At 40.4% G+C, this 26,917-nt stretch overlaps 1 protein-coding gene across 1 annotated transcript in view; it reads left to right on the top strand.

Moving 5' to 3' along the window:
• SCAPER (S-phase cyclin A associated protein in the ER) overlaps positions 1–26,917 on the top strand; it is a 174,268-nt gene that overhangs the window by 95,328 nt on the left and 52,023 nt on the right. The window contains exon 24 of the mRNA XM_075713679.1: positions 18,446–18,561. Within this exon, the coding sequence (XP_075569794.1) occupies positions 18,446–18,561 (116 nt within the window). The remainder of the gene's footprint in view (positions 1–18,445; positions 18,562–26,917) is intronic.

Raw genomic sequence — 26,917 nt, 5'->3', positions numbered from 1 at the left:
TGTTTCATAGTAGTGAATAAGGCTTTTTCTCATTTCTGGACTTCTTTTATAATGTGAGAACGTTCTAGGATGAGGCATGCCTGCATAATTATTGTGATAAACTTGGGTTTGTTTTGCATGCCTTCCTGGTCTGCTGGACATAAGCAGATTCTGCACTTGGGGCCAAGTGATTTCACCAGTATAGCAAGAAGAGTTTGTTTAATGTAAACTGAAAGGTTTCTGTATCGGCATATCCTCTAGATAGTCAGATTTGAGAAATCTGTCTCTCGGGCAAAGATACATCTTAACCACTGTATTTTTTGAAGTCCTGTCTGTTTATTGTAGCACTTACCTGCTTCTCATTGACACACAATTCATAGGCTGCTGCTTGTTCCCCATGCAATGCAGCAAAATCGACAACTTTCACTTTGAATCCAGTGGGTGATTTGAGTGCTAATAAATGAAAAAGGAGTTGCTTTGCTTTGCTTCAAGTGGTTGTTAGATCTTGAGCAGTCATACAGAAATGTCTTCTAATCGGGAACACTTTCTGAAACCAGTATATTTAAAGCTGTATATCCTATTAATGTGACTACAGGTACAGTTTTAAGTTGCTTGTGTTTATATCATGTGTTTCCTTCGATGTACAGGGAGGTGAGACTTACTGATTAAAAAACCAGAATCATTTTCTGCTGCACAGACATTAGACGTTACACTGACTGAAGTACATATATTTCCAAGGCTATGAACCTGACCTGGGTTAGCGGTTACTGCCTTTCACATGGTCATCCTTAGACTTGCTGACAGAACATCACTTGCCTAAAGTTCTTCCTAAAATTTGTTTTTAGGGTTTTTTGGGGGGGTTCAGTTTTTAAAAGTCCTACTTCTAAATGTGTAAAGTATTCCAGGTCAATTTGATAGGTCTGGGCTAGGCAGAGATGACAGACACCATTATTCTGAGGAATGTGGCAGGATGCTACCTTCAATAAGGAGGATGGTGACAAGCAGCTGAGGGCAGTAGCCTTTTCACCTGGCTCAGCTGCAGCTAGAACACTGCAGTTAAATCACTTCAGTTAAATTTGTACGATACTTACATGTGACATCTAGACAAGCCCTTAGTGTGTCTCCTGTCCTTCTGACTGGGAGTATGACACAGAGGTTCAATATGATCATGAGAGAACCTCATGATTTTTAGAATCCAAGTGCAGCAGTTAATCTGCTTAATTGGAATTATTTTTAGATGATGTTTCTCATCAGACCACTAGTTTGAAAAAGATCTTCATCACAACACAAGTTGTAAGATTCCTTTAACTAAGTGATTTGACAGAAGATCTTACAGATGTGCTCCTGAGGAGAAGGCTACAGATGCAGGGGAAGGACAGAGGTTTTATAAATGTACCAGCCTAAGCAAATGTTACAGCTGAAGCTCGTGTGTCCATCACAAGGCACAAAGCCCTAACAAACAAGATTTCACTGGTTCTGGTGTTCATAAAACTTACTAAGATTTTGTACAGTTTTGGGGATAGCTGTGTGCCTAATCTCCTTCAGGCTCTCTAGGTGCTGTAAAAATCTCAGTAAATAATAATGAGTGCAAATTAAGTTGTTAAAGTGTGGAAGTAAAATGGAACCGGAAGAATAGAAGAGGAGGCTTTTAATAAATTGGGCCACAGCGCTTATACTTATCAGCTCTCTTCATACAAACCTAAACCTAGCTCCTTTTCAGTAGGCTAAGTTTCAAGATACTTATTTTTATTACTCATTCAGAATAGTATTCTTACTGGAAACAGATTTCAGGGAAAAAAAAAATACTTCCTTAGAAAAGGTGTAATTTTGTAACTGAAAAAATGTGTGAATCTGAGCTGTTAATTGACTGCAGTGTTTTAATACTTTTTTTTAAAAAAGGATCTCAGTGCTTATGACTTCTAAAAAGTGCTCTCTCAGTGACCGTTAATGGTTTGGTTTGTGTCAGGCAATGTTTTTTTTTGTTTTGTGATTTTTAGATAGATTTTTCAGCCTCCTGCTTCAGCAGTCGTGATGTCAGTTATTTACATTTCAGTAAAATGTTTGTCGTAGCTTTCAAATACATGGGGACTGTAGACAGACAGTGTTTATCCCTTTGTAGAGACTGTCAGAAATGGTTGGCTTTAACAACACAGTCAGGCCTGGTATTTATGTTTTATTCTTTAAACTGTCAGGCCCATTGGGTATGGTGACCATAGCCAGTGTGAAGATTAATAGGCCAGTTTTTGGAAGGCACACTGAATTGCCTGGCTGGCTATGCCTGATTCCACCCCCCTGCCCAATAATACAAACTCTGAATCATCAGAAACTAAAACAATAAAATTAAAAACTGCCGAAGAACTAAGGTATGGAACAAATGTCATGTTAAATGGAACATGTATAAGCTTTTGTACTGTTAGGGATAAATTTCTTCAAAAGTCTCTACAGAAATTTAAAATTGCCCCTCTGTGTGTCATTATGTGTGTATATAAATATATATATGATATGTGTATATACAGACAAAATAGATTTTAGAAGCAAATACCCTGGTATAAATACTCAGTATTGTTACTTATTTAAGTCTGTTTAAGAATACAGTGGGATTTGTGATTCCCAAATTCATGGGTTTGATTCTGGTGCTGCAAAAATTTGTGAAGCTGGCTCAAGCACCTAGGTAGCTTCATATTTCTAGTGTAGCCATCAAAGAGAGGATTGAGAGACACTGACTTTAATGGCTGGATTTTATTTTTCAGAAGAACAGAATCCTGGTGCAGCTGAAAGGCAGTGATGTATCTTTAAGCTTTCCTTGACTTGCTATTGATAATATTTGAACTGAATATGGCATTATTGTGCCGCATAACTTTTATTGTTTTGAATGAGCATTAGATGAGATACTGTATTTTGATATCAAGCTCTTGAAGGAAGTTTGAATTTATAAGCTAAGCAAGAGTGACATAAATAGGTAGTGCGTTTTATGCTAGATGATGTCACTGGAAAAATCAGACTAGCTTTAAAGCACACAGACCATAGCTTGAGGTTTGTGTCTTCTGTTGAAGAAAACTGTCAAGTGTGAATTAGAAGCAGCAAATTTTAAACCTAAATTTTTGGCTGAAAACAATTGATCCAAGTTTAACTTAGTTCTGTTAATCAGCTAGACCCCTTAGAGGCAAGGATGATCAGTATCTTGAAGAAAGCAGGAGCGTTAGCAGACAGGGCAATGATTCAGTAATCTTTTTAAAATTAATAATTCTTGTCTTTGAAGCATTGAAGGGTCAGCTGAGAATAAGATGGTGGCAAAAATCTGTGGTCCTAAAAAAAAACTGATTTTTTTTTTTCCCCCTACACAAAATTATTTTGGTTGCCTTTTATGTAGGAAAAGGAAGAGATGGAGAGAGGAAGACAATAATAGATGAGTTTGGGAGTTGTGAATAGAATAGATTCCTCATTTCAGTAGCAGAGCATTTCTGTAGGCAAGCTACAGTCACTAGTTAAGTGTTAAGGATATCTACACATCTGGAAGAAACCCAGCATAGTCTGATACATGGATTCATTGAGGGCTGGAGAAATCACAGGAGGTGTCAGCTTATCTCTCACCCTCTTACTAAATCAGAAAAAGCATTATAGGGCATTATATATGAAAAAGGGTGAAAATTACTGTTTTAGTGAATTAGTACCTAAGTCATGGACCAGTGGCTTTACCCAAATTCTAGCCACATTGTCTGTATTTTGTGATCTTACATATATACATGCATGCACACAGAGGCACATTATCTGTACATTATTTAACACACTCAACCAACTATTCTATATAGCCTCACAACAGATGCATTTCTCAGTCTGACTGAAGCTTTAAAAAGGTATTTAATATCTATGTTTAAGCATTACTATAATAATGAAAAGCTTGGTGAAGGTGCCAAACTTTTATAGGCACATTTGTGATTGAGAGGTGTTGGTATTTTCCTTGACAGGGTGATTTCTGTGATGCAGCCCACTTCTGTTTTCTTGTTTACTTAATATCTCCCAGTTCTCCACTAGAGGACACTACTGGCAGAAACAACAGCATGTCCTTTTAATCCTTAGAAGTAATAAATCTATTAGAAGTCACATTTTGGTTTTGGAAGAAAAATGCTTACATAAGATTTTAATTTGGTTAATACTGATATGACTTCTAAGGCCAAAGGTATTACCTGCTAAATTAATTTGCATGGTAACTCTCAAAGTGGTGTGCTTAGTTATGGCTATGTTCAAAACAGGCTTTAAAATATTGTTAATTTTTGTACTGGACAAACAGGTCCCAGTTTTGTTTAATTTGCATACTCCTATTGGAGCATGCCTTCATCTTGCTGACATCAGGTTCAGCCAATTCTGTGGCTCTTCTTGTGCCAACGTGCTTAGAAATTACGCAGCTTTTTTCTCCTAGTGAGCTTCTTATAGCAGCATGTCTCCCGCTTTTGGTGTGTTAGGATATTTACATAGGTAATCAGTATATGTCATGTCAAGACTTAAATGTGCCATCATACAGAGTGTTCCACAGGAAAAAATAGAAGTACACAGATGCACAGTATTCATTTAAAAAAAAAAAAAAAGTAGCCACATGCCCACAGTTAAATGGGCATATTTGAGCCGCTGTCGTTTGTGCTGTCTACATTTTATACTAATCTGTAGTGCAGATCAGGGTGGCCAGTCTGTAGTGCTTGAGCAGCAGTTCGGCTTGGCTGCAGTGGCAGGAGCGGCATGGGACCAGCAGCAGGGCTGACCTGTGGCAGCAGCTGGCAGGGCAAATTCATGGCTGTGGATGAAAACAGGCTGGCAAAGGCCCCCGAGCCCCACATCAGTCCTGTGCCCTTTCCAGTGCAGCGGGACCCTGCGGAGTTGCTGATACTGTCATGTTGTAACCTACTGCCTTTCTCCTGTATATGTGATATGTGTCTGTTGGCTCTTAGCCATAGGAAAATTTTGATACATAGTGTGTTGGTTTACACCAAAAAGCCTTCTTCTATGCTGGGCAGCAGGCATTTTGTGGCCAAAGTGTTTAAAAAAATAAAATAAAATAAAGACTCACACACTATCTCAACTGTGCTTTCATCAACATTTTTGGGTTTTGTTCTATATGAAAGTAGTTGCTACTCTTATTTTTTATAGGTAACAAAAGTTATAAGTTTAAGCTTCATTTTAGCTAAAGATATGATGTATTTCTATACAAAGAATGGATTAATTTTTTAATCTATCAATTCTTCAATTTTGGATACTACTGCAGTAGCCAGTTCCAGAGCTACAGTGTTGTCATGTGAAGGGAAGTCATTAATCAAATGTAAAACTGAATTATAACAGTTTAAAAATGATTTCAAGTCAAAATCCAAACTTTATGAAGTGTGTTGAATTGCAAAACTTAAAAATAAATCTGTTTTACGAGCTAAAACTAGAAATCAGGCCTTTGGAACTCTGTATTTTACTACCAAAAATCTAATAATTTTGCTAAATCCAGAAGGTAACATAGGGGATTCTGTATTTATGCTTTCTTTGTTGCAGGTGTTAATCTAGTCTTTACCTATCCTTTAAGAAAGTACAGAACCTGAGTTCAGAGCATGAACTCAGGAACTGATGAAGCAGATATAATTGATGGAAAGTCTGAGATGAAAATAATCCTCCTCAAAATTAATTCACCTCTTTAAGCCCTTAAACTGGCAAATTAGGGATTTTTAATGTATACATGTTCAGCACTGAGTGCCAGTAACACACAGTGCCAGTAAAACATGGTTTGAAGAGGTTCAGCAGTGTTCAAAGCCTGGGGTATGGTGCATTGTACTGTATCTACCATCTTAATTATGTATGGTCCAAACTGCTACTAGTAGTAGAAACATAGAATGATAGAATGCTTTGGGTTGGAAGGGACCTTTAGAGGTCACCTAGCCCAACCCTCCTGCAGTGAGCAGGGACAGCTTTAACTGGATCAGGTTGCTCAGAGCCCCGTCCAACCTGACCTTGAATGTTTCCAGGGACGGGGCCTCCACTACCTCTCTGGGCAACCTGTTCCAGTGCTTCACCACCCTCATTGTAAAAAATTTCTTCCTTATGTCTAGTCTAAATCTATTCTTCTTGAGTTTAAATCCATTATTCCTTGTCCTGCCACAACAGGCCTTGCTAAAAAGATTCTCCCCATCTTTCCTATAGGGCCCCCTTTCAGTACTGAAAGGCCGCAATAAGGTCTCCCCGCAGCCTTCTCTTCTCCAGGCTGAACAACCCCGACTCTCTCAGCCTGGCCTCATAGGAGAGGTGCTCCAGCCCTTGGATCATTTTTGTGGCCCTCCTCTGGACCCTCTCCAACAGTTCCATGTCCTTCTTGTGCTGAGGGCTCCAGAGCTGGACACAGTACTCCAGGTGAGGTCTCACCAGAGCAGAGTAGAGGGGCAGAATCACCTCCCTCGACCTGCTGGCTTACGGTTCTTTAGATACAGCCCAGGATACGGTTGGCTTTCTGGGCTGCAAGCGCACACTGTTGGCTCATGTCCAGCTTTTCATCCACCAGTACCCCCAAGTCCTTCTCCGCAGGGCTGCTCTCAATCTCTTCATCCCTGAGCCTGTATTGATATTGGGGGTTGCCCCGTCCCAGGTGCAGGACCTTGCACTTGGCCTTGTTGAACCTCATGAGGTTCACACAGGCCCACCTCTCCAGCTTGTCCAGGTCTCTTTGGATGACATCTCGTCCTTCTGGCATGTCAACTGTACCACTCAGCTTGGTGTCACCTGCAAACTTGCTGAGGGTGCACTCAATCCCACTGTCTATGTCATTGATGAAATGTTAAATAGCACTGGTCCCAGTACGGACCCCTGAGGGTCTCCACTTGTCACTGGTCTCCACGTGGACATCGAGCCATTGACTACGACCCTCTGGATGTGACCATCCAGCCAATGCCTTATCCACTGAACAGTCCACCCATCAAATCCATATCTCCCCAATTTAGAGAGAAGGATGTTGTGGGGGACTGTGTCGAAGGCTTTACAGAAGTCCAAACAGATGACATCCGTTGCTTTTCCCTTGTCCACTGATGCAGTCACTCCTTCATAGAAAGCCACTAGGTTGGTCAGGCAGGACTTGCCCTTGGTGAAGCCATGCTGGCTGTCTCGAATCACCTCCCTATCCTCCATGTGCTTGAGCATATCTTCTAGGAGGATCTGCTCCATGGTCTTCCCAGGCACAGAGGTGAGGCTGACAGGTCGGTAGTTCCCAGGGTCCTCCTTTCTTCCCTTTTTAAAAATGGGCACAAGATTCCCCTTTTTCCAGTCAGCAGCGACTTCACCTGACTGCCATGACTTTTCAAATATCATGGAGAGTGGTTTGGCAACTACCTCAGGCAATTCCCTCGGGACTCTGGGATGCATCTCATCAGGTCCCACAGACTTGTGTACATTCAGGTTCTTCAGGTGGTCACAAACCTGATCTTCCCTTACAGTGGGAGGGGCTTTATCCCCCTGGTCCCCATCTTTTGGTCCATCAATTCAGGAAGGGTGAGGAGAGAGGTTGCCGGTGAAGACTGAGGCAAAGAAGTTGTTGAGTACCTCAGCCTTCTCCTTGTCTGTTGTTACAAGTTTGCCTTTCTTGTTCATCAGGGCAGGTACGCTTTCTTTAACGTTCCTTTTCCGGTTGATATACCTGTAGAAGCCCTTCTTGTTATTCTTTACCTCCCTTGCCAAATTCAGCTCCATCTCGCCTTGTCTTTCCTGACCCTCTTCCTACACAACCAGGCAGTTTCCCTGTATTCCCCCCAGGACACCTGTCCCTGCTTCCACTGCCTGTGCAGCTCCCTCTTACTCTTTAGTTTGACCAGCAGGTCTCGACTCAGCCATGCTGGTCTCTTCCCTTCCTTGCCTGATATCTTACACTTGGGGACTGAGAGCTCTTGCACTCTCTGGAAGGTGTCCTTAAAGATCTGCCAGCTCTGTTCTGTTCCCCTGTCCCTGAGGACAGTCTCCCAGGGGTTCCTTCTGACTATCTCCTTGAAGAGGTGGAAGTCTGCTTTTCTAAAGTTTAGGGTCCTGACTCTACTCCTCACTTTTCCCATGTCCCTCAGGAGCATGAACTCCACCAATGCATGATCACTGCAGCCCAGGCTGCTTCCAGTCTTGACATCACCGATGAGCTCACTTGCATTGGTGACCATCGGGTCCAGTATTGCATCCCCTTGGGTTGGGGTGTCTATTACCTGGCTTAGGAAGTTGTCGTCTATGCATTCTAGGAATCTCTTCGATTGCCTACAGCTTGCCGTGTTGCTTTTCCAGCAAATGTTGGGGTGGTTGAAGTCCCCCAGCAGGACAAGATCTGATCAGCTGTGGCAGCGGATCTGATAGTAATAGCACAGTGGCTGTGCGTTCAAAGAGCAGGCTATGTGCAAACACAGGAGGAGCTCTTTGGACCACGTTTTTCTACCCAACAGCCATTCCCTGTCACTGCCAGGAAGAAGTCAATAGGTCAGATACGTGTTGTGTGTTGTAAGTCGGACCAGGCAGCTTTATATCATCAATAATTTGTTTGCCCGGAGTTTCTATAATCTGTGGATTAACCTTTTTCTCAAGTTGAACATACAAATAGGAACTTGTGACTAGAGGTAAGCCACAGACTATTTTTTAACTTATTTGCTGGAAATGGTATTAAAAGGCAAGTTCAGTTCACAGATAAGCTCTGCAGTGTACTTATTCCAAGATTATTCGGAGGTTAATTTACTGTGCACAGTGTGTGTAGTTGAAAACTGCTATGCTGATTTCTGGTTTTGTGGGATGCAATTAAATGTTGTTACCTTCCAGCACGCTTAGGCTGTACTATTTGTGGCCTTTTGCTGTCAGATCAGGCTTTTTTCCTTCTGTGTCACTTTAGAACTAATACATCATATCAGATTGGATATAATGGATCTATATACATTCCAAGGTATGCAAAGTTTCTCCACTAAGCATTTACAGGACAAGAGATATGTTTTAATGTCATCAAAGTACAGGCACTTATTTCTCAGTGATGAGAAGATGCCCTACACAGGCACATTTCTGCTAATGAGCAGATGCCAATTTAGAGATCATGGTAAAGTAATGATTATTATAGTTTCTAAAGAAATGAAGTTTTTATTTCATTTAGCCTGGTGGGACATGTATACACACATGGTCTACATACACACACCTTTTCTTGAAAGTAATCTTAAAATTCTACATCTAACTTGAGACCATGACTTCTGACCTGAGGACATATCACCTATATATGTCTTTGTTGTCTGTTCTCATGTTTGCAGTACTTCACAAACCCACGTTATTAATCTGCCCTGCAGTCCTTTGTTGCTGTCTTGCAGATGGAGCAATGGGCAAATAGTCCAAGAGGTTACAAGAGAGTACCCAAGGCAATCCACGTGGAAGCTGTTTAGGATTTGAGTGCTCTTGACTGCACTACAGATCTTTAAACAACTGTAGCTCCCTCTCTATTCTTCTCCCACATATCTTCAGTTTTGCTTGACGGCTCTGGTTTTCATAGTTTAGTTCAGCTGAAATCAGTGCTGCTTTCTAGTGGCTGAAAGCTTTCAATGGTGAAATGTCAGCCACAGGCATTTAAGACTCAGAGTTGCAAGAGATCTGTAACTTTCCTACTCACTGGACAATTTCTTGTCCACTAAGCTGAGAGAGAACCTCGTAGTTGTGCTTTTTATACATTAGTTTGGGAACTTCTCTTTATGAGATTATTCAGAAAAAGTCAAATTCACCTTAGCTAATGGAGCCATCTATGGAGATCAAGGAGTAGTTGTTCCTGGTACTAGAGACTTAAACCTTTATCCTTGCTTTCCTCCTTTAATTGATGCACTTACTAGATGCCCTGTTACTTATAAATAGACTAAACATTTTTTAATAAGCACAACTGCTGCAATGTTCAGTGCTGTCGTTAGCAATATCCGTAAGGACAGTTCTTATTTTTCCAAACAATATTGGCTGTTTCCCATTATGCTACTTAGTGTAAGTGACAGCAGCTAAACAGATAACATGGAATTCACTAGTTTACCTTCACCTGTCTTTCCTTTATGGCTTTGACTCTTGAAACTTTACAAACAGGTTTGTGAGGGTCCTGTCCTTGTCAACAGAAGTGCTAATAGAGTGCCTCTCTGTGATTTTACTATTGAACTGAAAAGACAATGCAGAACTTGGAAGGAGATCATTTGAATAAGGTTCCTCTTATGCAGTGAAATGATACAGTAATTCAGTAAGGAGCCCTATCCACTATGGTTTACTTTACAGTATGGGCAGAAGTTTGGAAACAGAAGAATGAATAAAGTATATAATGTGCATAGACAGAAGTTAAATCTATGAGCACATGACATACAGTGTTTGCAGGACAGGCTTAAGAATCAATTTCTTAGTAGCGGTATTATCCCTAGGCCTGGACCAATTTTAAGTTGCTTGTCAATAACATACTTTCAGAGAGTACAGTAGTAAGTGCCCTTTCCTTTTTTAGTTTTCATTTAATTAAAAAATAAAGTAAGTCTCAATTTTATTGTTGCATTTGGGTGATGTATCAACCTCTTTCTTTCTCATCCTTTCTTTTTGTTGTACTTAGTATTTGTCTTCCTTTATACTAAAGATATGTGAAGTTGCAGTTAGTATACCTTAGCTATTCAAGTGAAAGAAACAGTATTATCTAAGTGGCTTAGGTGCTAGAGGCTGACTTCTACACAGGAGCATGCAAGTACTGAACATCATGCAGGGAGTGAAACACCTTTGACAAGATAAGGCCCATTTACCTACCTACCATCTCAGCAGCTGGGGAGATGCTAGGTAGGCATCCTCTCCTAGATGAAGCCACGGAGATTAGTCTGTGTGCAGTGTAAAAACAGAAACCAGAGGAGCTGCCTTGTCTTTAAGGCTTTAGAATCAGCTTTAAGGCTTCAGAATTTGCACTTTGCTTTGCGGGGGAAGATGCGACGGAGCCTTTCTCAAGCACTCCTTTCTGTGGCTTTGCAGAGCATTACATAAAGAGCCTGGGTGCTTTAACACATAAGCAATGCATGAGGGAGGAGTTGATACAAATACATGATAGATATGTCCTTAATGTGAATGACTGCCTCTCCCCAGCAGTATGCAAATGATACTAAGCCAATTGCGGCTCATGTTTTAATCCTAAACAAGTTTCCTGTTGATGTTCAGTGCTTGAAATTCTGTTGTGGGTCAAGTCACTCACATTTGAAAACCACTTGGAGATTTTCAGACGGAATGGGGTGTTACAATACCAATTTCACTAGAGAGAAGTATTACAGGGAACAAAATTGTCTATTTGAATTGAAAGTATTATTTTGGTATACTCCACAGTGATTTTCACTGTAAATTTTTATGTCTGGAGGACAAATCAAGGAGTGTAGATTTTCTACAATCATGAACATATCTATGATTTTGTATGTGCCTGCAGATATATCTGTATTGATTTAAGGGGGGGGCAGGGGGGGAGGGAAGGAGGAGCCAGCCCAGGGTTCAGTTGTCTGGTTTGTTTTTCTAAGGCAGCTTTGAACTGCATTTCTTAGCCCCTGGCATTTTAGATAGAATCTTCAAACACTGGATAAAAGGAAAGAAGAAAATTTTTAAGATGGATTTCAACTATATTTTACTAGTTAGTTATTATTTCTTCCTTCAGTGAACAATTTAACAAGCATAGAATAGAGTTGCACAAGTTCAGTGTGTTCTTTCAGAAATAGAAGTCAGAATTTATCAAAGTATTTGGGTTTCATTCAGAAATATTTTCTTCCAAACAGTTTTAGTTCCTGAGGTCTTTTCAAACAGGCTTTTCAGATCAGCTTTTTATTTGGACATAGGAGGCAGGACTAGTAGAAAGCATTCTTTTGGCTGACGAAGGAAAATAGTCTTTTTTTTTTAATCCGCATCAAAATATTGGTTGTGAAGATTTGTCCCAGAGGGAGGGTTTACACCACAGTATTTTTAGTTCACAAAGATTTCAGGTGCTAATAATCAAACTGCGATGTGCTAAAGTTACACAGAACAGAGGTGGTAAAGCTGGTATTAAATCATTTCAGCTGTTAAAGCTCTGCATTATTTCTGATTCTGCTCTACTTATTAACTAATAATAATACTTTAACAGGAGAAATGTATGGAAGTGAGTACTTTGGTCCACGACATTGGATTTCACCCAATAACTCCTGCACCAAATTAATAAATTATGATTTAACTAGGATCATATTTTTCTAGGAGATAATCAGTTTTGATTTAAAAACTTCAAATGATTGAGAGTCGACTATATCCTAAGTATATTATGCTCGTCATTAATTACTCTTGGCATTAAAAAAATCATTTTATTCTTACCTGAACTCACCCAGTTGCAGCTTCCAAATACCAGCTGTTACTGTGCATTATCAGAAATCCTCCCATTCAGGTACTTCCACACTGTGATCCCATCATATTTTTACTTTCCCCAACATAAACTAAATTGTACTTCTGTAGTGTCTCATGATGAGGCAGGTTTCTCTGACCTCGTGTCTTCTGTTTTACAAATCTTTCAGTTTGTCAAATGTCCTGTGTAAAGGGGAGCGGCAGTGCAGGACAGCGGTTTTGGTCTCGCCTCTGTCCTGGAATGTTGTGTGCAGAAACCAAAAGCTGTTACTAATTGATGCTCTCTTTATTTCACGCTGTGTTACTTTGTATTACCCACTGACTTGTATAAATAAATCAGAGATTTTCCCCTTGATTTAGTTTTATTTCAGAAGCCTACAATTTATATTATCCAACTACTTTTAATGGGTTAAACAAAACTGAGCGAAGTAGCAGCACAGGTCAGTTGGCCTTGTCATGTATTTCTTTGTTGACCATGTTAGGTATGATGAGGCATATATGTAAATGACTATTTTTTAGCTGTGTGTATTTTTCTGTACCAATGTCAGATAATGAGATGAAAACATTATTTCGAACTTTCTATTTAGTCTGCTAATTTTCGAATTTGCCAAACATACTTGTATCATTGGGTAAGTGGTGCTTCTGTAGGTGCCACAGATGCCAAACCCTGATAAAATCCACCCTATCTTGTTAATGAACACACAAACAGTTGTTCCCCATCTGCTGCCTCTGTCTGAAAGGTTAGGAAGCCCTTCCTTCTTGATCACAAAGGACATAATTATTGTCTGTAGAGGAGTCAAGTACAAAGACAGTTCATCCAGTCTGACCGCTACTACACTGCAGGCCACCAAAGATTAACAGCTGCTTCTCCTTTGATTAGGTTAGGTAATAACAGTTACTTTAGTTAATAATTGGATGGATTCCCAGGCCATGTAATTCAGGTTTAGGCTGTCATTTTTTGCTGGCATGTAGCTGAGCTGTGTTATTGGAACGGAGCCTGTAATCCTATTAGGCAGTTGTCACTCAAGCCATAGGAGAGGAGAGAAGGGGAATTCAAATCCATTAAGGTGTTGTAACAGGTAGGTAAATGAGTCAGCCACACTAGCCTGGTGTGCAGGGAGCTTTCTTGATTGTTTGTCATAATTAAAAAAAAAAAATAGTTTTAAGTTTCTTAAAATGTTTAATTCATACTAAATCCATAAAATGGTTACATGATTTGTTTAATTTATTGTTATTTCTGTTTACTTTGCCACACATGCATTAGTGTGTACACACTCTCTGCTAAAGTTACTTGATTCATGCACTGTTCTGCTGAAATTAGTTGCTGTGTGCTCTAAATGACAAGTTTATAATGGTCCAGAGATTAAGAATACATATTTAATATCATAGCTGTGTTGGCTTTCCTCCTGTACAAACGAGACCACCATATTTCACGATACACACTTGTGAGGAGTAAAGAAAATGAGGTTTTTTCCTTGTATTGGTTTTCAGTGCTACATCTGCTGTTCTGAAGACTGTGACTCTGTTACCGTTTTTGTAATGGTTAAGACACATCTAGGTGGCATCCTCAAGGTTTTTGTGCTGCCTCCTCTCTCTGTTAAGAAAAGCATAGATGACAGTAATAATCATTTTTGCCTACATGTTCATTTGTCCCTGCTCTCCTGTGTGACCAGGTAACTTCAGAGCTTTGAAATCCTTTTGTACTTAGAAATCAAATTGTTTAAAAATGTTATTTGAAGTAGTTGTGAATTTTGGAAAATAAGTATAAGCAAATCAAATTTTCACACACTGTTTGAAAACTAGATGTGTATATATTTTCTTTTGTTCAACAAACATGAATCCTGTTATATTGATTGCCTTTGCTGGGTAACCTTCCCAATCTAACTATGCAGCCACTCAAAGAACAGTTTCTATAGTGAAATTATGAAATGGGTTTCATAAACATCTAGCTAAGTAATTTGGGAAACCAAGTTAGATGCCTGGAGGATTCTTTCGAGTAGCAAAAATGTGCCATAGTGGTTTGTGCTCTTTTCAAATAGGGATTTAATATTTGCTCCCTACCGGATCTGTCATTCTTCACACTCACATGGTGCCTTGGGTGCTATCAGAGTAAAAGTTGCAGTTACCTGATGAGTCTTTCATTCTGATGTAGTTTCAAATGGGGACCAATTTATATAAGAATATTATATGAGCAACACTTTGAATAACTTACATGCCTCAGTCTACTTCTTTTGAATTTCTAGTATGCTTTAATATGTATCAGCTAATGTAAAGCTTTAGCACTAAAGAACATTAACTGAGTTTAGATCGTGTTTTGAAGGACATGCAATATTCAAGTGACTGTTCTGCTCCTTTGTGGATAGGACATGTTTTCCCTTCAGCTCCCATGACCTCCGCTGACCTGAGGCCAAGCTCAAGGAGCTGTGCCTGAACCTGGGATTCCTGATAGCACGACACTTGTGTGGTGGCCAAGGTCATTCACAGGCACTGTATACCAGCAGTTACATTGGTAATTAACATTGTCTTTCAATAAATGGATTAAAAGCTCTTGGAGTTCTCCGTCTTAGAAGAATCCTTGGAGATAAATATATTAAATAGTATGCCAAAAGTAGTGTATTCCTAATCCCTAAGTGGCAGTTTTATAGACCTTTGTAAGCACAGTGAACAAACACCGTGCTCATATATCTTTCCCAACTTTGCTGTTGATTCGTTTCTTCCTTTTATTTAAGGTTTTTCCCCTCTCTCTTCCATGCATATAGTTAGGGATTTATTTCCCTGATGGCTAAGCATCAAAATGCTGATTAATTTTTATGAGCAATCTGGAGAGGAGAATAATAGGACATAATGCTAAATCATATAAAACTGGGAGAAATTACAAACACACTTCTGCTTGATGGAAAACCGTAGTAGTAAAGGAAGTTCTTCAAAATGTAAATTTGTATTTTGGAAAGTATACTTGTATTTTAGCAAAGTATTAGACAAAAATTAAATGGGTGCTCTCAAAAAGTCAGTCTTTACAGAAGTGATGCTGAAAAGAAGTGATGCTCCAGACTGAAGTGGACGGAGAGCATGTAGGAAATCGAACAGTTTCAAAAGATTAGTGTTCTTTTTAAATAGGTACGTGAAGATGTCCTCTCAGAAATAGGGGGACGTTATAGCTTCTTTCAGTGTGGCTCTCGTGACTGATTTGGGGGCCAGGGGGTAAGTTCCTTTCTGGTCACTTCATTACTAGGTATTTATGGAGAAAAGAGAAGTTCTGGAAAAAAATCACAAATAAGAAAAGTTTACATGAAAAAAATAAAAGGATGGGTTCAGCATTAATGAATATGTAGAGTTAAGAAACAAGCCAAGTGGGAAAATGTAACAGTGTACGATTTCAAGAATGGAGTAATTACTAAGGGGAGAAACCAAACGAGTGCAATAAAATGTGATATAACTCAGAGTAATGGGATGAAATAGAGAAAGGGCGTGTTTGGTCTAAATGACAGGAAAGACTTCTTTGCCACGAGAGCTAATAGGTTGTGGCATAATCTCCCATGAGAAACAGGGAAAGTGAGAAGTGGGAAGTGCGTGGCACATTTAAAACTGGAGTAGCACTAACAAATACGCTGTAGCAAATAAATCAGCAGGGTCACATAAATGTCTTTCTCATCTGTGTGCTGCAATGCCAGCATGCCAATCATATGCAGGAAGCCTTGTGCACGTTTTTCTACACTGGTTCTGTGTGTATGTTGATTGCCAAGGAAAACACACATTTGAAATAACAAAATCTCTCTTTACACTTGTGAAGTTTTAAGCTGAAGTGAAAATGTATATGTCAGAAAGGCCCAAGGCTTTGTCTGGGGGATGCTGAACCGCTCTGCAGCACTGGTCGAGCGGAGCAGGGAAGAGAAGAAAGTCTGAGAACTGTGGCCGTAAGCCAAGGTGCTCATATAATTTTATCTGCTTTGTGGCAGGACTATTTCTTTGCTGTTTTGTTGTCTTTTCCATACGGCTCTACCAGGAGGTTGATGGAAAGCGTTGCAGGGGAGGCAGTGCTTACTGCAGCTTTATCCCAGGCACACTGCAGGATGGACACACAGTTGCCGTAATGTCTTGTAGCGGAGGTCCCCAATGAAGGGTTGCTTAAGGAGGTGGTTTTTTTTTTTCCTCCTTTTTTTTGAGTTGGAAGGGAGGAAGTAAAGGAGGAATATATGAGTGAAACTCAAAATTATCTCTTCAGTTAAGGCACACTTACTAGGCTAACAGGACTAAAATTGACTGCTAGAAATTATTAGTTAACCTGTAGGAAATCAGTGGCTGATTATCTTAACTGCAGGCTGAGTTGGCACACAGATACCTATTCACTTGAGGCTAGTAATTCCTTTGAAGGTAAGCCTTTTGGCTATCCAAAAATCTACATGCAGTTCATACTAATTGTGGCAAATGGTTTATTTTTGAATATTGGACTTCCCTGTTTAAACAGTTTTTTCTGGAGCTTGGAACAAGTAATTTAAATAGAATATAGATGTATGTTTGAAAGACATTTAATGGAAAGTTGCATGATTTTTAAAAAAAAGAAAGATATGTACTTTTGTGTTTACATATTAATGTCTAATTCTCAGAGGAAAAATATTTCTCTTCTGAATCATATCTTGCTCAATTATATTTCTAACTGTTCAAAGAAAGATTTTATTGCCAGAGTCAATAGGAGTCTTTTCTGTTATACAGTATATTTTTCTTTTTTCTGCTATAGTATAATACATTCTTTATGGGCTAATAATGATTGTATTTATAGAGCACTTTCCATTTTTTTCCATATGCCAAGTGCTTGCAGCACACTGGGGGGGCAGGGGGGAGATAGAATATCCTCATCATTGATGAAATTAAGATGAGTAAATGCAAGCAGCCAATAAAGCTACACAAAAATCAGCAACTTAAAGGTAGAGAAGAAAAAGATCTTACGTGCTTTATTTCAAACAGTAGGAGATAAAAACAATTTTGTGTGAAAGGAAAAGGGCATGAGTAAGTTCTAAAATCCTGGACCAGCTCCAGTAACTCAGTAATTTGCAAATTGTAAGAATAATGGTAGGATGGTATTTAAGTGTAAAATTCTGCTAAGGGGGAGTTCAAAGGGGATACCTAGAATGAAGAAAAGCTAATCTAGAAAGCTAGCAACACATACAAAACTAGTCTAAATCGAATCTTTCCATTTATAACCAGCAACACAGCATAATGCATGCAAAACAAGCTGGATGTGAATGTCATACCTCAAAGCTAAAAATATTTATTCATTCATTCTGCTGCATTTTGAATAGACCTCAAGCAGTGGATTAGACAAAGGACCTGATGGGGTAGTAAGTTGGAGTTGGAAAGAGATAAACTACACCAATCATCTAGGTGACATTTTCAAACTTTACCTCTATGGTTTCCCGTAACTGAAACACCTACCAAAAATCAAATCCAGATTTTTAACCTGATTCTTAAACTCCGAGCAATTAATCTGAGAAGTCAGAAAATCTAACCAACTTGCATCCTCAACAGCATCTGTCAGGCAACACTTCTCTCTTCCCAAGATGAAGGATAAAATAAGACGTCTGACTGGTGATGCTGTCAGGCTTCCCTCCAGAGCAGTGAGTGAACTTATGGGGTCCACATTCAGTGAAATACATAACCAGTAGGGAACAAGCCTGGAGGTTGTCTCCAGAGTTTGTAAGGAAGAGGAAGTACCCATCTAGAGATTGTCTATATTCTTTAAATCCTATAAAAAGTGTATTCAAGTATAGCTGCAAAGATAACAGTAACAGATAAAGATTAACTTTATTAAAATCCCTATGACAGTATGTCATTACAGAAAATACCGTATTCAACTGTATTACCTATATAGTATTCGATATGTATATATGATCTTTGAAAAAAATAGCACCTGAGAATTTCAACTCCTGCTCTAAAGAACACTTTTCCCTGTGCGCTGGCAGTAAAATGCTCTTTTTCAGAGGTTCAACATGATAAATACATGTATTAAGGATTTTCTACATTGGCAAAACTCAGGACAATTGTCTAGCAGGCATATCTTTTATGTAGGAATTTCTTTAATTTCTGTTGGTTCTCTTCTGTGTTTGTGTTTATCTAGAACACAGCAGATCAAATAGCATTTCGGGCTGCAGGAGGACTGACTGCCCTTGAAAATGTTCTTCAAGCAGTGACTTCTCCCACCAATCTGAATGCGGTTTCACGAATTGCTTTTAAGTAAGTATGATCGGTCCTTCATTTGCCACTTAAAATCACTAGAATATTTATTTCATATCTGCTGCTTCACTGCTGCTTCTTCTCACAGTCCAGTGTTGAACTTCAAAGAAAAAAATCATGCTGTACTCTGTGCTGCCATGGAAGGTGAAAGACACTTCCACTCAACCTCTGGTTTTCTAACTTGGTGATTTTATTTCTAGCTATGATATATTTGAGCAGTGGCATCCCTAATTGTACAAAATGAGAAAAGAGAAAACTGTACTAAACAGCAGAGGAGGTACATATCTTTTGAAGTTAGTCTGTAAAGATCTCTAGTGGGAAGTGGGGGAATTTTTTAAAGGGTTGTAATTCACTGAAGCCTGACTGCTTTTAAAATGAAACAGTTGTAAGATACTGCTAGCTGAAAGGACTTCTACAGACAGGTAAATCAAAATTCTTGTGGATTAGAGGAATTCCTCTTCATAGCACGTAAGAATAGAAGGGCTTAAATGTCTAAGCCCCCCAAAAAGGTGGTGACTAAACAGAATGCCTGCAGAAACTGGTAACTCGAAAGCATGCTTTTTTCCCTAATCTCTGACTGTAATTTTTATCCATTCAAAGGCATGTGTGTGCTTTCAGAGCAGAGCTAGGCACACCTGTAGTACGAGAGTAACCAAGCCCGGGAATATACTGTTGTGTACCGTTGTCATCATTTGTTTGTAGGTATATTTTAATGTTGTAATAATTCAAATTTAAGCACTACATTGTGTGGGTTTGGATTAAAACTGTGCATGAATATGTTACGGGACAGGTGTGAAGTGCTAGGAAAGAACACCAAGAAAAAAACCATACTTTTAATATCTTACCTTTGCTCTTCAAAGAAAATAAAATTCCTACCTTCCCACTAAGTCATGCAGAATGCACTTGCTGCAAGTCCAGCCAGCTCCACTGATGAGCAATCCTGAATTGGTCATATGGAGAGCAGCTCAGCAGCAGCCTTTGGACTCATTAATTTGCAGAGGCTCTAATTTTGAGTTATCTCACCAGTATGGGATAAACTTTGCAAGGGCAAGGGCTGCACTGTGTGGCCACGTAAAGCTTAGCTTAAATTGAGCTTTAAATTCTTAGAACGTGCATATTCTGTGCGTCTTTGACTTTTGTTCTTTCATTTTAGGAATAGTCTCACTTTGGCAACCTTTGAGAAGGTTTGAGAATATTTTGTTTACATTACTGAAAACATTTTGTTTAAAATCTGTTAGACAGTATGAGGGTGATACTAGTTCTCAGTGGATCTTGTGTGCTGGTAAATAAAACCCCATGCCAGCTACATTTGTATAACAGAAAAAACATCCGAGGAGATTTATCAGAGGTTCTCTTCTCTATGACAGTTACTGTCTATCTCATACCTATTTCAGACCAGTATAACTGGTTTCTCAGATTCCTGAGCCTCTTCATGACTGAATTATAAAAAGAACTTTTAAACCTTTCAAAAATTCTTTAAATGTTGTTTTATTAACGCAGGTTTTCAATTATCTGTATTTCCAAAAGAAATATCAAGGCAGAAAAGAGATTAATATAAACTATTCTGACAGCTTTGTATGTGAAAAAAAAATCTATTGAAGAACTTGGCTCCGCTGCTGAAATACAGTGTTTCATTCAAATTTACAGCAGGTTGCAGTCTCCAGTTAACATTAATAAAATAACTGATTTTTGACTGCAAGGAAAACAAATTGCAACACTAGAAAAGAACAATTTAAATGTATTATGTCTAACCAAGTAACTGATCGCTTAATCAAAACAGAGTAATTAATCAACATTCCCTACATGTACAGAAGGTGGTAGTTGGTGGACCAGGCTTTTACAAGTATGTTGAAAATGTGAAAAAGTTGAGGAAATTTATTTTTTTGAAGGACTTCACTGCTGAAAGGCATCCATGAATCTCTGCTTCAAGCCCCTGAAATACAAATTTTCAAAAAAATCATTTATTTCCCAACATGACTTTTATACGCAGGACAGCTGTTCCTTAACTTGTACAGTGGTGAGAAGTTAATATTTTAACTCATTTTGTTCTGAATGCTGGCTTCCAGGCTCACAAATGCCTCGATCTCTTTAGAAGCATGACAGTCATATATACATAGCTCTGTGAGGGTGTTACACTACCCAGGGCAAAGATGGTCCTGAGCTTGCACTTTGTGATCTGTGAGCACCCCTGTAAACTGCACTGCCTTGGATGCAGCTATGCAAGAAAGAAGCAGCAGCTGAGCAGCCTGCTGCAGGTGGCAGCGGCTCTCATAGGTCCTGGGTGACAAACTGAACCTCATTCTGCAACCAGTGCTAGGTGGAGAGTTGCAGAGCACAAAGTCTAGTAGTCAAAACGTGTGAATGAATTCCTGAAGAGATTATTGATCATAACTGTACTACCTTACAGAAATGCTGAAAGCCTTTTTCTTGGAAAAATAACTGTTTTGTTTGCCCCTAGAAATCTCCCAATACAAGTAGTCAATTGAAAATTTGGGTTGTAAATGACAGTTATTCTTCATGTGAATCCTCTGTACATTGATAATTTTCACCTTTGGAAACTGTGGATGGGTATATTTTCCTAACCGTTTCTTTATATGACTATATGGAAAGGACATTTTTTAGGTAAAGATGAAAAACATAATAAAACTAAATTCTGTAAAGGCAGCAGAATTTGCACTAGACTGTGTCCTTTTCACAAACATCCGTCTTGTTTTAGTCATTTGATCATAAGACAACCTATCAGTAGCTGATATACTGAGCTTGTTTTAAATATTTTGATAATCAGGTATTAATTTTTCTCGTAATTTATTTGAGCTGCAAATGCCTTTTTCCTTTTGAAATAGTGTTGTACCAAATAGTACTGTTAGCTGGCCTTTAGTTTGGATGTTGGACGGAAGCTTAACTCTTACAGAAGAAAATGTATGTTATTGCGTAACTTACCCATTTCTTGATAGAATCATAGAATCATCTAGGTTGGAAAAGACCTTTAAGATCATCCAGTCCAACCATTAACCTACACTGCCAAGCCCACTCTAGACTAATCAAGGGTAGACCAGACTAAACCATATCCCGAAGTGCCACATCTACCCGTTTTTTAAACGCCTCCAGGGATGGTGACTCCACCACCTCTCTGGGCAGCCTGTTCCAATGCCTGACCACCCTTTCCGTAAAGAAATTTTTCCTAATTTCCAGTCTAAACCTCCCCTGGCGCAGCTTAAGCCCATTTCCTCTTGTCCTATCGCTAGCTACTTGGGAGAAGAGACCAACACCCACCTCACTACAACCTCCTTTCAGGTAGTTGTAGAGAGCGATAAGGTCTCCCCTCAGCCTCCTCTTTTCCAGGCTAAACAACCCCAGTTCCCTCAGCCGCTCCTCATAAGACTTGTTCTCCAGACCCTTCACCAGCTTCGTTGCCCGCCTCTGAACACGCTCCAGCACCTCAATGTCTTTCTTGTAGTGAGGGGCCCAAAACTGGACACAGTATTCCAGGTGCGGCCTCACCAGCGCCGAGTACAGGGGGACAATCACCTCCCTGCTCCTGCTGGCCACAGCATTCCTGATACAAGCCAGGATGCTGTTGGCCTTCTTGGCCACCTGGGCACACTGCTGGCTCATGTTCAGCCGGCTGTCTACTAACACCCCCAGGTCCTTTTCGGCCAGGCAGCTTTCCAGCCACTCCTCCCCAAGCCTGTAGCGTTGCATGGGGTTGTTGTGACCGAAGTGCAGGACCCGGCACTTGGCCTTGTTGAACCTCATACAGTTGGCCACGGCCCATCGATCCAGTCTGTCCAGGTCCCTCTGCAGGGCCATCCTACCCTCGAGCAGATCGACACTCCCACCCAATTTGGTGTCGTCTGCAAACTTACTGAGGGTGCACTCGATCCCCTCATCCAGATCATTGATAAAGATATTAAACAAGACTGGCCCTAAAACAGAGCCCTGGGGAACACCGCTCGTGACCGGCCGCCAACTGGACTTAACACCATTTATCACTACTCTCTGGGCTCGGCCACCCAACCAGTTCTTTACCCAGCGAAGAGTATGCCTGTCTAAGCCGTGAGCTGCCAGCTTCCCGAGGAGGATATTATGCGAGACGGTGTCAAAAGCTTTGCTAAAGTCGAGGTAGATGACATCCACAGCCTTTCCATCATCTACCAGGCGGGTCACCAGGTCATAGAAGGAGATCAGGTTGGTCAAGCAGGACCTGCCTTTTGTGAACCCATGCTGGCTGGGCCTGATCCCCTGGTTGACCTATACTTGCCTGTGGAGTTCGCTCAAGATGAACCTCTCCATAATCTTCCCCAGCACCGAGGTCAGGCTGACAGGCCTGTAGTTCCCCGGGTCCTCCTTCCGGCCCTTCTTGTAGATGGGCGTCACATTGGCAAGCCTGCAGTCATCAGGGACCTCCCCTGTTAACCAGGACTGTTGATAGATGATGGAAAGTGGCTTGGCAAGCTCCTCTGCCAGCTCCCTCAGTACTCTTGGGTGGATCCCATCCGGCCCCATAGACTTGTGAGCGTCCAGGTGGCATAGCAGGTCATTAACTGCTTCCTCCTGGACTATGAGGGCTCCATTCTGGTCCCTATCCCTATCCTCTTGCTCAAGGGCCTGAGTACCCTGGGGATGACCGGTCTGGCTGTTGAACACAGAGGCAAAGAAGGCGTTAAGTACTTCAGCCTTTTCCTTGTCCTCGGTGACAATGTTCCCCCCCACATCCAGCAAAGAATGGAGATCCTCCTTGGCTCTCCTTTTATTGCTGATGTACTTATAAAAGCATTTTTTATTGTCTTTTACAGCACTGGCCAGATTGAGTTCTAGCTGGGCTTTTGCCTTTCTAATTTCCTCCCTGCATGACCTAACAAGATCCCTGTACTCCTCCTGAGCTGCCCGCCCCTTCTGCCAAAGGCGGTAGACTCTCCTTTTTTCCCTGAGTCCCCGCAAAAGCTCCCTATTCAGCCAGGCCGGTCGATTTCCCCTCCGGTTGGTCTTACGACACACGGGGACAGCCCGCTCCTGCGCCCTTAAGACTTCCTTCTTGAAGAGGGCCCAGCCTTCCTGGACCCCTTTGCCCTTCAGGACCGCCTCCCAAGGGACTTTCCCAACCAGGGTCCTGAAGAGGGCAAAGTCTGCCCTCCGGAAGTCCATGGTAATAGTTTTGGTGCCCCTCCGCTTAGCATCACCCAAAATTGAGAACTTTATCATGTCGTGGTCGCTAAGCCCGAGACGGCCTCCGACCTCGACATTTCCCACAAGCCCTTCTCTGTTGGTAAACAGCAGGTCAAGCGGGGCACCTCCCCTGGTAGGCTCTCTTACCAGCTGCATTAGAAAGTTATCCCCCACATGCTCTAGGAACTTCCAAGACTGCTGCCTCTCTGCTGTGTGGTATTTCCAGCAGATGTCTGGCAAGTTGAAGTCCCCCATGAGAACAAGGGCTAGCGATTGCGACACTTCTGCCAGCCGCTTATAGAATGCCTCATCTACCTCTACCTCCTGGTTGGGTGGTCTATAGCAGACTCCCAACAGGACATCCGCCTTTCCAGCCTTCCCCCTCATCCTTACCCATAAGCATTCCACCTTGTCATCACCACTGTCAAGCTCTATGCAGTCGAAACACTCCCTAACATACAGAGCCACCCCACCGCCTTTCCTACCCTGCCTATCCCTTCTGAAGAGCTTGTAGCCCTCCAGTGCAGCACTCCAGTCATGAGAGTCGTCCCACCACGTTTCCGTGATGGCGACTATGTCATAGCCATCCTGCTGCACAAGGGCCTCCAGCTCCTCCTGTTTGTTGCCCATGCTACGTGCATTGCTGTACATGCATTTAAGCTGGGCTGTCGATTTTGCCCCCAATGTTGCCATGCCGCCCCTGGGCTCCTTACTAGCGGGCCTGTTTATATCCCCTTCCCCCTTCAAACCTAGTTTTGAAGATAGACCCAAGTATCCTAAGTCCATGTTATTAATTTTATTTGGGTGTTATGTTTTGCATTTGTTTTTTATTTCATGACATTTGTGAAAACATAACCAAATAGTGAGGTTTGTAGGCATCAGAAAGTATTGCAGTTTGGCAGTTATACATCAGGTTGCACGTAATTTGACACAGGATCTTGCTCTAAAGCTAACTCCTTGTGCAGTTTTTGTCTGCAAGAGTAATGGCTTGAGTCTAACTTGCAGAGTTTAGAGTCTGCTAGAAGTGTCACAGTGAACTTGGTGTTGCTGCATGTGATGCAGAGCCTCTTTTATTGCTATTTCTGTGGTCTTCTTTTTGATAGAGAAGAACGTATTTTGTGCAGAACCTGCAACTCAACTGTCGAGAGCAAGCAACTGTTCCAGAGGGTGGGATTTTCTATGAGCAATTTGAAACAGGCACAAACGTGGCTGGTTTAGAGAAACCACGTTAATGCTTATTTACATGGTCTCAACTGAAAGTATTTAAGAGAAATGCTTCAAATGTGTTGCTTTAAATACAGAATGTTTGAGAGAGTTTCAAAACCAAAGGATAATCATAAAATATATTTAGTTCTTTAAATGAAGAAAGTTTGTATCACATTTTTACTCATTTAATTTTTGAAATGAGTTTGAAATTATTTTTCTTTCTTTTGTGCTAATATAAGTTACATCCTGACTTCTTAAACTTTGAATCTAGTGAAGCAGCAGTTTTCTCTACTTAAAGACAAAACAAAGCCCTGTGGAAAGAAGTTGAATTAAAGAGCTTTCATTAATTGCCCTCCAGTCTTCCCCTAGCGAAATATGTTTTGCTAAAGGACACTACTTTACTTAAGATTGTTTGTGTGCTCTTGCAATATTTAACCATTTGTATTCATCTTAAATTGGGAATTTGTCTGTTGTTTTGTGATGAGGACAAGCTATTTACAAGTAGGCGATGAGATTACATGGGCTATTATCTACATCTCTCTTTCTCCAAAATCCTGGCAGTATGGTGCAGCTCAGAACTTTAATCCCATGTCTACAAGATAAAGCTTTATTATCAGAAGATTTAACAATATGCCTGTTGTTTTGTACTACTGTCCAGATTGGTAGTTAGACCAGCAGGACAGCAAATGCTGTGAAAAAGATGTGACATTTATGAGACACATGATACATTTGGTGCTGGGGCAATTTTTCTCCCTTTCAAATAAATCACTGAAAAGGGAAAAGAGAAAGCAATGGATTATAGTAGGTTTTATTATTGGCGTTAACATATAAATTAGTGTCCAGCCATGTTATTTCTTGAAGTAGCATTTCATAATTTTCCTGAATTTGTTCAGTTCTCCACAAAATAAGACATAGTCAGCAGAATTTCAAGGGGTTTCAGAGTCTTACGATATTTTTCTTATGCTTCTACTGTAAAGCAAATGGGAACTCCACAGCAAAACAATTTAATGACTTAAGATCAATACCAGAAGATGATTCTCACCCCCTGTGCTGCCTTGTATATTTGCTATGGGCAACTCATTTAGCCCCTTTGTGCCATGCCATGTTACTGGCCTTGAAAATTGTAACAGCTCTGCTAACAAATGAGGTTTGTAGGGTTTGTTTAATTAACATTTGTGACATACTTTGAGTTTCTTGGGTGACCAGCATTTTTAAATAGAAATTAGCAGTAGTTGTGTAAAGGAACAAAGGAGGACTTTTGTTACAAGTTTTATTATAATGGGTCTTCTCTAGTCATACAATTTCTTGCATCATTTATATAAAGCAAATATTATCAGGGTCAAAAAGCTCGAACCATAATTATATACATAAAAAGCAGAAAGTAGTGCCCACATAATATGGATGGCATTGATACAAATTACTTTTTTTCAGTAAGACTTATTTTGAGCTGAGAACTGTTCTTATAGCTTGTTCATTGTAATTTTTAGTTGGTTTTATGAGCATGCATTTCTTATTCTGCGCCGTTACTGTTCATGCAGTTCTATAGGCTTGTTCACAATTTTTTTATGTAAAGTGCAAAACAAGCTTTCTTATTTTCTTGTAAGGTTATTCCCTCTAGAGAAACATTCATTGCAAACTAGCAGTCAGTGCAAGGACATAAAGATACTCTAAAGAGAATGACCTCTTTGCAAGTTCAACATCTGAAACCTGCAGCATCTGTCTCTTTCCATGATGTATTCTTGCTGTCTGTCTCAGAGCTGGATTTCAAGCTCAGAGAGCTCAAGAATAAAGCAACATTGCCCTCCCGTGCAATTGAAGGGAGTTCTGTGAACTGTTACGAAACTTTTGGATTGAGAGTCAGATCTCACAATGAAACAATTGGTAAGCGAGGGACTGGAGAATTTCTGTAGAAGACTTTCAGATTCTATCACACCTGTAAATGATGGGGTAAATTAATTGTTTGAGTGTCACTTGTCATGCAATA

Source organism: Pelecanus crispus, chromosome 7 (assembly GCF_030463565.1).
Source record: "Pelecanus crispus isolate bPelCri1 chromosome 7, bPelCri1.pri, whole genome shotgun sequence".
Classification (NCBI taxonomy): Eukaryota; Metazoa; Chordata; class Aves; order Pelecaniformes; family Pelecanidae; genus Pelecanus; species Pelecanus crispus.
Note: the sequence above shows the minus strand (reverse complement) of the source record. Positions and strands in the feature narration are given on the sequence as shown.